Genomic DNA, 14931 nt, shown 5'->3' on the forward strand with positions numbered 1-14931 from the left:
TCTTCATGAAAGAAAGGAATCTTAATGTGCTAAACATGCTTGTATTATCATTAAACACATTTAACTTGATAACAAAAAAGTATCTTTCATAAATAAATAAATATAAATTATATATATGAAATATATGAATGAGGCAGATCACCTCGACTTGGTCAATTGAAAAGTAGCTGGCCGGCAGAAAAAGTGTGGGCACCCCTGCCCTACGTCATTTAACTAGTTCTATGTTCTTCCCACCATGCTCACTATGGTGGACAACAAAGATGACGTTCAGCCAGTCATATAGTCTTCCGATTGTTCAAACTCTTTTTGCAGTCTGTATCTAATACTTCGGTATTTCCTGAAGCTGTGTGTGTGTGTGTGTGTGTGTGTGTGTGTGTGTGTGTGTGTGTGTGTGTGTGTGTGTGCGTGTAATACTAAGCAGGAAAAGTATCAAACACAAAAGCATGACTTGTTTCCACAAACGACGGCTCTTTCAAGTCAACACCCTGACAGGCCTCTGGGAGCCATGCCTTCTCACCACAGTGTCTGTTGAAATGTGACGCCTCTACAAAAAGACAGCTTGCTCTTCAGAGAGTTGATAGAAAGATAACCTAAAGACTGCAGTTTGGTTAATTCGTGCCAGTTAACATTGTGTAATGCATATCCAGAGCATTTCATCAATGAAAGTTATGCATCTTGATAATTAAATCAAAATTTAACCAATTAATAATAGGGCAATGTCTGGTCCTTGTCATCTGTTGAATGGGGGTTAGACTCTGGACTTAGTCATGCAACTTCCTCTGAAGGTCTTGAAGAAGGGAAATATTTGAGGTCATGGGAAGGTCATGTTAACTCAATAACCGCACACAGCAAACTCGTGGGAGTGAGCCATTCTGCTCAGAGATGTTGCAGACAGCTAAACAGTGAATAAATCCTCTTGGGACACTGTGAGGAAGACATGTTTTCTATTTCCATGTTTGGAGACATACTACACAACCCAAAACTAGTGAAGTTGGCACATTGTGTCAATCATAAATGAAAACAGAATACAATGATTTGCAAATACTTTTTAATCTATATTCAATTGAACAGACTGCAAAGACAAGATACTTAACGTTCGAACTGGTAAACTTCGTTATTTTTTGCAAATATTATCTCATTTGTATGTTTGTAATTTGATGCCTGCAACATCTTTCAAAAAAGCTGACAAAAGTTGAGGAATGCTCATCAAACACCTATTTGGAACATACCACATATGAACAGGCTAATTGGCAACAGGTGGGTGCCATGATTGGGTGTATAAACAGCGTCCATGAAATGCTCAGTCATTAACAAAACAAGGACGGGGCGAGGGTCACCACTTTGTACACAAATGAGTGAGCAAATTGTCGAACAGTTTAAGAACAACATTTCTCAACGAGCAATTACAAGGAATTTAGGGATTTCACCATCTACGTTCTGTAATATCATCAAAAGGTTCAGACAATCTGGAGAAATCACAGCACGAAAGGGGCAAGGCCGTGACCTTTGACCCCTAAGGCGGTACTGCATCAAAAAGTGACATCAGTGTGTAAAGGATATCACCACAAGGGTTCAGGAACACTTAAGTAAACCACTATCAGTAAATACAGTGTGTCGTTACATCTGTAAGTGCAAGTTAAAACGCTACTATGCAAAGCGAAAGTAATTTATCAACAACACCCAGAAACGCCGCTGGCTTCGCTGGGCAAAGATCATCTAAGATGGACTGATGCAAAGTGTAAAATTGTTCTGTGGTCTGACGAGTCCACACTTTAAATTGTTTTTGGAAACTGTGGACGTCGTGTTGTCTGGAACAAAGGAAAATGGTTGTACTTGTATAGCGGTTTTCTACCCCTTTTTAAGGAGCCCAAAGCGCTTTGACAATATTTCCAAATTCACCCATTCACACACACATTCACACACTGATGGCGGGAGCTGCCATGCAAGGTGCTAACCAGGTCTCATCAGGAGCAAGGGTAAAGTGTCTTGCCCAAGGACACAACGGACGTGGCTAGGATGGTAGAAGGTGGGGATTGAACCAGTAACCCTCAGATTGCTGGCACGGCCACTTTCCCAACTTCACCACGCCGTCCCCAAAAGAACCATCCAGACTGTCATAGGCGCAAAGTTCAAAAGCCAGCATCTGTGATGGTATAGGGGTGTATTAGTGTGAAGGCACCATTAATGCTGAAAGGTACATACAGGTTTTGGAGCAACATATGTTGCCATCCAAGCAACGTTATAATGGACGCCCCTGATTATTTCAGCAAGACAATGCCAAGCCACGAGTTACAACAGCGTGGCTTCATAGTAAAAGAGAGTGGGTACTGCCTGTAGTCTAGACCTGTCTCACATTGAAAATGTGTGGCTCTATATGAAGCCTAAAATACCACAATGGAGAACAACTATTGAACAACTTAAGCTGTACATCAAGCAAGAATGGGAAATAAATCCACCAGAAAAACTTAAAAAAATTGGTCTCCTCAGTTCCCAAACGTTTACTGAGTGTCGTTAAAAGGAAAGGCCATGTAACACAGTGGTAAAAATACCTCTGTGCCAACTTTTTAGCAATGTGTTGCTGACATTAAATTCTAATTTAATGATTATTTGCACAAAAAAAATAAAAGTTTGAACATCAAATATCTTGTCTTTGCAGTCTATTCAACTGAATATAGGTTGAAAAGGATATGCAAATCATTGTATTCTGTTTTTATTTAAAAATTACACAACGTGCCAACTTCATTGGTTTTGGGTTTTGTAGTAAGGGTGCACCAAATTCCCACACACGGAACAACAACTAAGGGACAGGAAGTGTTTTTTGTCGTTATGTGCATACAAGCTGCCGCAAAAGGCGATTCGCTACCATGGTGAATGAGCCAGTCAGGAATGTAACTTTGGAGGGTCAGGGGACAGGTGGGACGGGGGACATTTTTATAATGTCATAAAACAAATAATGTATTTTTGAATTTGTAGAGAAAATAACCTTGTTCATTCATTTTGAGTTTTCGATGCGCAATTTCCCTAATTTTATGGTTAGTTATCCAACGCAAACAACATCATCCTCAACTGCAAAATATGTAACCCTCGTCAACTGACCATCATTACTTTCAATACACCCACCTAAGACCGGGATCAGCAACCCGCGGCTCTTGAGCCGCATGCGGCTCTTTAGCACCGCCCTAGTGTCCTTGGAGCTTTTTCAAAAATGGAAAAAGATAGAGGGAAAAGTATATTTGTTGTTTTGATACTGTTTGATTGATTGATTGATTGAAACTTTTATTAGTAGATTGCAAAGTACAGTACATATTCCGTACAATTGACCACTAAATGGTAACACCCGAATAAGTTTTTTGAGTTTAAGTCGGGGTCCACGTTTCTGTAGGACGACAAACATGACTGAAATCTTCATAATAGTAAGAAATCCCAGTATTTGGCCAGCACCGTTTTGTCCTACTGATTTTGATGGCCCTTGAACGCACCGTAGTTTGTTTACATACAACTTTGTCCGACGCTGCCACAGAAAGACGTGTTTTATGCCACTCCCTCTTCGTCTTATTTTGTCAACCAAACTTTTTATGTTGTGCGGAGTGCTAATAATCCACGCTAACATGCGATTTAGGCTAGCTGTGTGTAGATATTGCCTCATTATGCCTTGTTTGTATCTATATTTGAGCTCATTTAATGTCCTTTACAAGTTATGTCCTCTGTGTATTTAATTTATATTTCCATGTCTCATGACACATTTTCTGCTGCATTTCTGATTGTCTGTCATGTTGTTCCAGACCACAGCAAATGTAATCCAGCTTGCAAATATTGTAATAAATCTATTAGAAGAAGACAACCTGTCCTTTCCTTTAACTTGGACACACACATCTATATATTTGGCAGTTTTAAACCAGTATTTTGCAGGAGTTATCTCACCCTTTGAGACACTTACTTATTTTGTTCCCTTTAGTATAACACATACATAAGGCGTTTAACTTTTTGCGGCTCCAGACAGATTTGTTTTTTGTATTTTTGGTCCAATATGGCTCTTTCAACATGTTGGGTTGCCGACCCCTGACCTAGAAGTAAATCTTTTGGGGTTTTTTTGCTTACAAAGATAAGGGAAAATTGTTGTGCTTCAGAACTCTGCTGTTGGGTCAAATGCTGCATCGTGACACTTTGGCTGGGTGAGAATTACATTGTGAAGGGTGCGAAGGCCATTTTACAACTTGCGCTCAAGTGGTCAAATATGGTCACTTGCCCCATAAATAGTTAAAGCAGTGGCCAGTTGGCTGTTCCTTAATTCTGCGCAGCGTTGTGTGAAGAATCATAGCTTTGGTAAAGCATGGGACTTCCGTACGCCTCTGTACTGAAATGAGGGCTACGCAATGTTAAATTCCCACTGAATATACATTAATACAAATATGCTCACTGCAAAGCAAGCATACCAGTAATTGTAGGTGCCCTGACCTGATATTGATATTGAAAACAAGTATGGGATTGCATGTAAAATCCTAAATCTCTGATAAAAGTGCTCCGATACAAGCAGTCCAGCAGTGCGGTTATCTTTCTGCCAATGGGCCCTTTCCCCCATCATGCGCGTATACAGCATACTTGCCAATCTTGAGACCTCCGAATTTGGGAAATGGGTGGAGTTTGGTGGTGCCGGGGTGTATATTTTATATTGTAGTTTGTAGTGTCCCAAAAGAGTTAGTGCTGCAAGGGGTTCTGGTTATATGTTCTGTTGTGTTTATGTTGTGTTACGGTGCGGATGTTCTCACGAAATGTGTTTGTCATTCTTGTTTGGTGTGGGTTCACAGTGTGGCGCATATTTGTAATCGTGTTCAAGTTGTTTTTTAAGGCCACCCTCGGTGTGACATGTATGGCTGTTGAGCAAGTATGCCTTGCATTCACATATGTGTGTCTGTTAAAGCAGCATACATTATGTGACTGGGCCTCTTTGAATAGAGGATAAGTGGACGTGATGACAGGTTGTAGAGGACGCCAAAGGTAGTGCCTTTAAGGGACGCCCCCAATATTGTCCGGGTGGAAATCTGGAGAAATTTGGGAGAATGGTTACCCCGGGAGATTTTCAGTAGGGACACTGAAATTCAGGAGCCTACAGCAGCAGCCGCCCCCCGTAGCTGCCGTTCCCTCTCCTCTGTTGCAAATTTTGTTGATTCTCTGTAACTTGTTTATGTATGCTAAGGATATGAGTATTTTTTCCTGGGACTCAGTCTGGACCCCCTCTGTGGAGTCCAGTCTTTGACAGACCCTCCCCAACATTTACCTGTCTCTCACCTTTTTTTTGTAAGGGGCGCCGGAAGTTGGCAAACCCATCAGCGATCTTTTTTCTGTCGCCCTGAAAATCTCAATATCCCCACGGGGATTAGTAAAGTCCAGTTGATTCTGATTATGCAGAGCTCAACCGCCAGCTAACCTTCTAAATCAGGCTTGGGCAATTATTTTGACTCGGGGGCCACATTTAGAGAAAAAAATGTGTCTGGGGGCCGGTATATCTATTTTTAGGGACACTAATACAAAACCTCAAAATAATGTCTGATTGAATGCTGAAAACCGCCTTAAAAAAACAGAATGGAATTTGTACATTTTTCTATGAACGACATAATACTGAATATTGACAAATAATGAATGTCACACCCCCTTTCGATTGACATTTTACAATCAAGTGAAACGCAACACTAATGCAACAAACAGTGAAATATGAACGCGAAGTATACACAATAAACCCACCTACAATCTGATATATCTGATATTTGCTGATTTTCCACCAGGGATCAATAAAGTACTTTGTATTCTATTCTTTATATCACTAAACTTTAGAACTTTGTTGTGAAAATCTCCTTCCGCGTCTGTGGAAACACTTCCCACCCACACTGCTTGGTGCCTCGTCTGAGCTGCTGTGACGGAGATTACCATAGTTACTAATTAGATGACCATGGTAACTATATAGATTATCATAGTAACTGGTATATCATCCATGAGCGCAGATTACTGCACATCATAATGGCAGCTACACTTTCCATCTTAAAGATCTAAAAAAAAATATTTGGGAATGTCAGGCGGGCCAAGTTGAAAAGCTCAACGGACCGCTTGTGGACCCCGGGCCTTAATTTGCCCAGATCTATTCTAAATTAACCTTCTAATCTTTTTCTTGTATTTTAATCATGTCATTTATAAAAAACAAACATGGTAGGCTATGGGCAGCTACACAACAACTAAGCACACAGTAGCACACAAGCTACAGATACATAATAAGTGTCCTTAATTTGACAATATTGCAGTCTAAAACATTGGATTTGTCAATATAAAAAAGTATCAAAAATGTATAGTGTTTACAGACCTAAAGTCTCCAAGGCAGAAGCGTATTAGAAAGTCCTCAGCAAGAAACATGTCCATATCATTACTTACTGAGTAATGAGCTTATTAACTCAGTGCTTTTTTTGTTGACACTAGTGTCGCCAAAAAAAACTAAAACTACTACACCACTTTAAATTAAGGACATCGTAGTCCACAGGTGTCAAACTCAAGGCCCGCCACGTCATTTAGAATGGCCCGTGAAAGCCTGAAAATAATATGCATCAATAAAGTAGTTTAAAACGTCCTATTTTTTTTTTTTTTTGTCATGGAAAAAAAGACATGTACTGCATGCAGTTGTATATCTTTTAAACTGTATATATCTAATAACGCAATAGATATTATGTTATCATACATTCAAAACATTTTTGGGGCAAAAACATACATACATATCTATTTAGCCTTATGATTTCAAAGCAAGTTATCAATCAAATTGTACACTGTAAACATGACAATCCATCCATTCATTCATTTTCTACCGCTTATTCCCTTTAAGGGGTCGCGGGGGGCGCTGGTGCCAATCTCAGCTACAATCGGGGGGAAGGCAGGGTACACCCTGGACAAGTCGCCACCTCACCGCAGGGCCAACACAGATAGACAGACAACATTCACACTCACATTCACACACTAGGGCCAATTTAGTGTTGCCAATCAACCTATCCCCAGGTGCATGTCTTTGGAAGTGGGAGGAAGCGGGAGTACCCAAAGGGAACTCACGCAGTCACGGGGAGGACATGCAAACTCCACACAAAAAGATCCTGAGCCCGGGATTGAAACCAGGACTACTCAGTCCACTAACCCCTCTTCCACCGTGCTGCCCAAACATGACAATATGTATTTTTATTTTTTTAAAACAGCTAGGTCTTCAGAATCCTACCCTAAGAAACAAGAATGTGCTACCATACTTACATTTACAGTAACACTCTGTGAAAACAGCAACTATGTTTTTTATGCAGAAAAACATGGTTGCCTAACAAAAAACTGGCAGCTCAATCACTAAAATTTTACAGTAAAACAGTGTGACCATTCGACTGTAAATTTTATGGTAAAATTCTGCCATTTTTTTGATGGCAAAATCAACAGATTTTTTTTTCTTACAGCGTAGGTAAAATATGTATTTACTAATCAAATGCATAGGTAATCGTGTGACAATATTATGCGGCCAATCCTTATACATGTATGTTTCTTTTATTAATGTTACAAGCGGCCGACGCTCTGAGGTATATTGTAGCGTGCCGGAAGAGTTAGTGCTGCAATGGATTCTGGGTATTTGTTCTGTTGTGTTTATGTTGTGTTACGGTGCAAATGTTTTCCCGAAATGTGTTTGTCATTCTCGTTTGGTGTGGGTTCACATATTTGTAACAGTGTTAAAGTTGTTTATACGGCCACCCTCAGTGTGACCTGTATGGCTGTTGACCAAGTATGCATTGCATTCTCGCATGTGTGTGTAGAAGCCGCATATATTTTAAGACTGGGCTGGCACGCTGCTTGTATGAAGGAAAAGCGGACGTGACGACAGATTGTAGACGACGTTAAAGGCAGTGCCTTTAAGGCACGCCCCCAATATTGTTGTCCGGGTAGAAATCGGGAGAATGGTTGCTACGGGAGATTTTCGGGAGGGGCACTGAAATTCGTGAGTCTCCCGGGAAAATCGGGGGAATTGGCAAGTATGGTCCGTGTATCATTTGTTTTCCCGGGATGCAAACGGACTACTTTGGACCAGGCGTGAAGGTAGGAACATATTTAATTATTCACTATCAAAATAGGAACAAACAAAAAGGCGCACAAGACGAAAGCACAACTTTGACAGAACTATGGACAAGAAACAAAAACTCGCTAACTGTGGCATGAATTAACAAAACTTACTCGGCCTAGCATTAAGCGAACAATCGCATGAAAAAAAGCGTGAACCTAGCCTGAAAACTATGGCATGAAAGGAGCAAATACAGAGTATTGTCGCCAGGACGACTAACTGGCAAAACCTGCTTAAATAATAGTCTCTGATTAGAGCAGGTGCGTGCTCCGAACACGAGGCAGGTGAAACTAATGGGTCATCATGGCAACTAAACAAGGGAGGGTAAACAGGAACAAAAAGAGTCCAAAACTAACAGAAAATAAACAACAACATGATCATGACCACAGATCATGACAAAATATGTCCAGACTCTCACAGTCTTACTGTAAAGCTTCGTGTTGCTAGACAACCACTGAGCTAGCATTTTAGCTCGATAGCTTCCGGTTTGCAACCCTTTTAATTAAATCATTTTATCAGCCAAGGATTCTGCAGCAAGTCTTTCAATCATGATGAAAAAATGCAACAGCGAACCTTTATCACGGCAAAGGAAAAGGCACTACCGGGACACAATACGCTGAATCATCGCCTCACACTGCTTAGTTTGTGCTAGTGGGTACTACTTGAAGCTACTGCCTATTTGTGACTCCAGAACACCCAGAGTGTTCAACAATGCCTCAAATATAGGTAAAATAGCTACATTTATTTTTGTTTTTTTGTTTTCGACAGCACCAAGAAGACTTGCGTGTCTGTGTGTTGTCATTTAGGCTTGCTGTACTGTTGTTGTGTTGTTTGGATAACAAAAGATATTGTTGAGCCATAACACTCTTGTTATGTTGGTTTGATCCCAGGACTGGGCCGATGGTAGTAAGTCAATCAATCGAACAGTAAATGAAAATTAACTCAACAACTTTGCCCGCATCGATACATCGCTACATCTGTTTTTGTGCTTCTATTAATCGGTTGCGGCTTTCAAACTGGATGCAAGAGGTCTTTTAAGAGGTCTTTTAAAGTCTGAAAGTAGTGTTGGCTCAATATGGTAAAATGAAACGGTTCTGGAGGCCCAAAGTTTGGCATTCTTTGGTCACGGTAGTCCTTAATTGTGACACCATGTCATGGTAATGAGGATGCTGAGCATGTTTCATACACAACTCATTTATATCAGCTATTTCCGGTTGAAAACACGTTTACAAATGATTTTTAACACCGTTGCCTAGCGTTATCGACTCCTCTGCTTCAGTATGATACAAATTATTGTAGCAATGCTGTGCTCTTACGCATACTTACTAACCCTACCGATTTTCCCGGGAGACTCCCGAATATCAGTGCCCCTCCCAAAAATCTCCCGGAGCAACCATTCTCCCGATTTCCACCAAAATTGTTGGGGGCATGCCTCAAAGGCACTGCCTTTAGTGTCCTCTACAACCTGTCACCACGTCCGCTTTTCCTCCATACAAACAGCGTGCTGGCCCAATCACATCATATATGCGGCTTCTACACACACATAATTGAATGCAACGCATACTTGGTCAACAGCCATACAGGTCACACTGAGAGTGGCCGTATAAACAACTTTAACACTGTTACAAATATGCGCCACACTGTGAAACCACACCAAACAAGAATGACAAACACATTTCGGGACAACATCCACACTGTTACACAACATAAACACAACAGAACAAATATCCAGAAGCCCTTGCAACACTAACTTTTCCAGAACGCTACAATATACCCCCCCCCCCCATCTCCCAACTCCCAACTCCCGAATTCGGAGGTCTCAAGGTTGGCAAGTATGCTCTTTCGGCTTTACTAAGTTGGCCACAGGCACACCTCAGTCATGTTCTGTGACGATTTATTTAATTATTTCAATGAATAACATCATCTACTTCTTAACATTGTCCTTCAGTCATTTTTTTGTTTAAAAAAACAAACATTGTGACTGTCTTTACGCCATCTAGCTGGGGGTGGAGGAACCCTTCCATCCCATCCATTTTCTACCGCTTATTCCCTTTAGGGGCCGCGGGGGGCGCTGGCGCCTATCTCAGCTACAATCGGGCGGAAGGCGGGGTACACGCTGGACAAGTCACCACCTCATCGCAGGGCCAACACATATAGACAGACAACATTGACACTCACATTCACACACTACGGCCAATTTAGTGTTGCCAATCAACCTATCCCCAGGTGCATGTCTTTGGAAGTGGGAGGAAGCCGGAGTACCCGGAGGGAACCCACGCATTCACGGGGAGAACATGCAAACTCCACACAGAAAGATCCCGAGCCTGGGATTGGACCCAAGACTGCAGGACCTTCAAATTGTGAGGCAGACGCACTAACCCCTCTTCCAGTGTGAAGCCGGATGGAGGAATTTTTTTTGTAAATCAGTTGTGTAGGTTTTGCCCAATCCTCTTAACTAACTTCAAAACCGACTTCAAGCTATCAAAGGGAAAAAAAACTAAACTCTCACGGTTGGCAAAGGTGGCAACATTTTTTGAACAAAGCTTACACATATTATTATATCATTATTCATGATATTCTGTAATAAAATAACATCATTTTCTTTTTGAAAAAACGGTTGTTTAAAAGAAACTTGTGATAGAAAAGTAATCCATCTTTTGTACAAAGCGTGCATCCATTGCTTTGATTTCAGTGGATACAAAATGTAAATTGTGCATATGAAAAATGGACTAACATGTTGAAATTGGAAAACCAATGCCTGAAAAATTGGTAATAAAGCAACAAACAAATGGCATGTCAAGCTGCTGTTTTCCTTTAGTCAGGGTGTGGCAAAAGGGGCATGGCAATGGTGAAAGCTCTAACCAGTGGCAACCATAATGACATACGTGCACTCATGATCTCAAAATAAACTATAAGAACAGTTCAGGCTAAGACAAAAGTAAACTTTGTGACAGCTGAACTGTCATAAACAATAGAATTCAAATTTGCACCATTCATCCACCCTGCATAAGCTATACTTATACATAGTATATGCCAATCCTAAAAGAGTGTGCTGACAAGGTCACTGTTCCAGCCAAAAATACACCAAAGTTCTTACTTTCAACAAGGTCTGGTGCTGTTCTCCAAATCTGGCAGCGGAAGATGAATAGGCAATCCCAGAGACAATGCCAAAAAGGCAGATGTAAGGTAGAGATTTAGCCATATTTTTGTTGAGTGGAGTCCTCCCTATCCTTGTCTGTCCGGGCAGACAGGCAGTCTCTGGGCAGCTCCCTGTGCTCTGCTATGCCACTGCTCAGACGTACAGACTTGCCACTGTGCCGAGTTCTGGCCCAGGCTGTGTCGGACAGACATACGTGTGTGAACTTCCTCCCTTTCTCTCCCTTATTTCCTGCTCTGATTCTTCTCACTTGGTAGAACTGCCCTCCCCCACTCCCGAGAGAGCCAGTGTCTAAATCACATGCAGATGGAAAGCCTGGGAAGTGAAAGACTGGGAACGGGAAACTTTTTATTAAGCAAGAATCAGCATGATGGCAATTGTAGTGCCAGAAATGTTGTCTTTTCAACTTTTGTAATATAGTTTTGAATACTACAGTGAACTTTCACAAATGACATGAATATTAAGGTTCAGCATGAGGAGGGTAATGGTACATCTGTTCTTAATCGACTTTGTTGAGTTGGTACAGAGGTTTGTCGTTTTCCCACACATACAGCCAAAGACAGGAAGTGTGAGTTTCATCACTCGTCTACTTGGTAAATAAATAAACACTGCAGCCCAGCCTTTGACTAAGAAGTGATGGGTAGACGAGGCCTTGTTCCGGCACATTGCCCAAATTGTATTGATGTTGTGCTGCTTGATACTGACACCTGCTGTATCTTAAACATAATTGCAGCAACCGAGTTGAGACTCAGCTGCCATACTGATATGACCTTGTATCGATTTGTCCCGACCAAAATTTCGCTGGGATACAATCAGTGACATGCTGTCAGGGGAGGCAAGTGAGGCAGTGCCTCACCTGCCACCAGGTGGCTTAACCATGTGATGTTCCAAAACGAAGTAATAAAATAAAATACATTTTGATATTTCTCTTTCGGTTTATTTTTTCTATGTGATTTTGGTGTGGTTCCTGTACATTTTGATGATTTTCATGGTCAAAATTGCGGAAATTCCATGCAGCAGATGAGAAGTGAGGCAGACACAGGCGGTGCCTCCACGGCTACACACAGTGTGTATTAGGAAAGGGGCACATGCTTGTTGCCACGTGGAAAAGGCAGGTCTTGAGGCAGCAAGTACCTCGGCCTCAAGGTAGGGGGCGATACATTGTCAACTTGCATTTCAATGGCTCAGCAGTGCTCTGACTCGCCACACTGGGAGAAGTGGGGGCGCTCAAGCTAGCAGACACAGGTCTCTGCAGCGGAAGCCAGCATTTTTTTCTTTTCTTTTTTTTTTAACTGTATTTATAACAAACATGGCATTTTTATTAGAGTAAGCCAGCGTTTGTGGGTGTTTTTTGTCAGATGCAAAAATATTGTTTTGATTGATTGATTGATAGATACTTTTATTAGTGGATTGCACAGTTCAGTACATATTCCGTACAATTGACCATTAAATGGTAACACCCGAATAAGTTTTTCAACTTGTTTAAGTCGGGGTCCACGTTAATCAATTCATGGTTCAATTTCTTGTAATGAAATTTAATTAAATGAATGTTTCTGCCAATATGGAGGATTATATACTGTATCCAAGATGAAATACTTATCTAAACTGGACTTTAAGACAAAATGAATGCAATCATACAAAGTACGTTTTCATGGAGGATAGCTATTGCTGCTTCAGATACAAATACAGAAAGGTAAATTACACTCACAATACTTGATTTATTTTGTTAAAAGCAAATAGGACCAAAAAGTATAACTATTTAATAACAACTTTATCAAATACTTTTTGGACCCATTTATCATATCATAATGTCCTTATGATAAAGTTTTTATGAAAGCGAATAACTCCCTTTTTTTTTTCCTGTTACTCTAATGTGCAACCTAAATCAACAATGACAAGAGCTGCACATATGACTTTAAAGAACTACTGAAATTAGATGTTCTTATTCAAACAGGGATAGCAGGTCCATTTTATGTGTCATACTTGATCATTTCGCAATATTGCCATATTTTTGCTGAAAGGATTTAGTAGAGAACATCCACAATAAAGTTCGCAACTTTCGGTGCTAAGACAAAAGCCCTGCCTCTACCGGAAGTCGCAGACGATGACGTCGCAAGTGTGGGGGCTCCTCACATATTCACATTGTTTATAATGAGAGCCTCCAACAAAAAGTGCTATTCGGACCGAGAAAACGACAATTTCTCCATTAATTTGAGCGAGGATGAAAGATTCGTGTTTGAGGATATTGATAGCGACGGACTAGAAAAAAACAAAAACAAAAAACACGATTGGGACGGATTCCGATGTTTTTAGACACATTTAATAGGATAATTCAGGAAAATCCCTTATCTTTCTATTGTGTTGCTAGTGTTTTAGTGAGTTTAATAGTACCTGATGGTCGGAAGGGTGTCTCCACGGGTGTCGACGGCAGCTATGGACGACACAAGCTCAGCTTTTCTCCGGTAAGAAGCGACTTTTTAACCACAATTTTCTCACCGAAACCTGCTGGTTGACATTCCGTCTTGATTCATGCTCGCTTGACCGCGCTCTGATCCATAGTAACGTTTCACCTCCAGGAATTTTAAACAAGGAATCACCGTGTGTTTGTGTGGCTAAAGGCTAAAGCTTCCCAACTCCATCTTTCTACTGTGACTTCTCCAATATTAATTGAACAAATTGCAAAAGATTCAGCTACACAGATCTCCAAAATACTGTGTAATTATGCCGTTTAAGCAGACGACATTTAGCTGTGTGTGTGTGCAGCCCTCATACTTCCTAAAAACCCCGTGACGTCTTGCGTACATGTCATCATTACACGACGTTTCCAAGACGAAACTCCCGGAAAATTTAAAATTGTAATTTAGTAAACTAAAATGGCCGTATTGGCATGATTTGCAATGTTAATATTTCATCATTGATATATAAACTATCAGACTGTGTGGTGGGTAGTAGTGGGTTTCAGTAGGCCTTTAAGTAAAAAAAAAAAAAAGAAAAAAAAAGAAAAGAAAGTATGTATTCCTCACCTGGTGTTTAGTTCACCGCACGTCACTGGATACACTCTAGCCCAGTGGTTCTCAACCTTTTTTCAGTGATGTACCCCCTGTGAACATTGTTTTTGATTCAAATACCCCCTAATCAGAGCAAAGCATTTTTGGTTGAAAAAAAGAGATAAAGAAGTAAAATACAGCACTATGTCATCTGTTTCTGATTTATTAAATTGTATAACAGTGCAAAATATTGCTCATTTGTAGTGGTCTTTCTTGAACTATTTGGAAAAAAAGATATAAAAATAACTAAAAAATTGTTGAAAAATAAACAAGTGATTAAATTATAAATAAAGATTTCTACACATAAAAATAATCATCAACTTAAAGTGCCCTCTTTGGGGATTGTAATAGAGATCCATCTGGATTCATGAACTTCATTCTAAACATTTCTTCACAAAAAAAGAAATCTTTAACATCAATATTTATGGAACATGTCCATAAAAATCTATCTGTCAACACTGCATTGATGTATTTTTTTTCACAGTTAATTAAATTACATACATACTTTTTTGAAGTATTATTTAATAAATATATTTATAAAGGATTTTTGAATTGTTGCTATTTTTATAATTAAAAAAAAAAAATCTCACATACCCCTTGGCATACCTTCA

The 14931-nt window shown here is 40.3% G+C and overlaps 1 protein-coding gene across 1 annotated transcript in view; it reads right to left on the reverse strand.

The window, feature by feature from the left end:
• lama4 (laminin, alpha 4) overlaps positions 1 to 11503 on the reverse strand; it is a 126279-nt gene extending 114776 nt beyond the window's left edge. The window contains exon 1 of the mRNA XM_061900367.1: positions 11214 to 11503. Within this exon, the coding sequence (XP_061756351.1) occupies positions 11214 to 11318 (105 nt within the window). The 5' untranslated portion in view covers positions 11319 to 11503. The remainder of the gene's footprint in view (positions 1 to 11213) is intronic.
• Between the last annotated feature and the right edge of the window lie 3428 nt (positions 11504 to 14931).

Source organism: Nerophis ophidion, linkage group LG05 (genome assembly GCF_033978795.1).
Source record: "Nerophis ophidion isolate RoL-2023_Sa linkage group LG05, RoL_Noph_v1.0, whole genome shotgun sequence".
Classification (NCBI taxonomy): domain Eukaryota; kingdom Metazoa; phylum Chordata; class Actinopteri; order Syngnathiformes; family Syngnathidae; genus Nerophis; species Nerophis ophidion.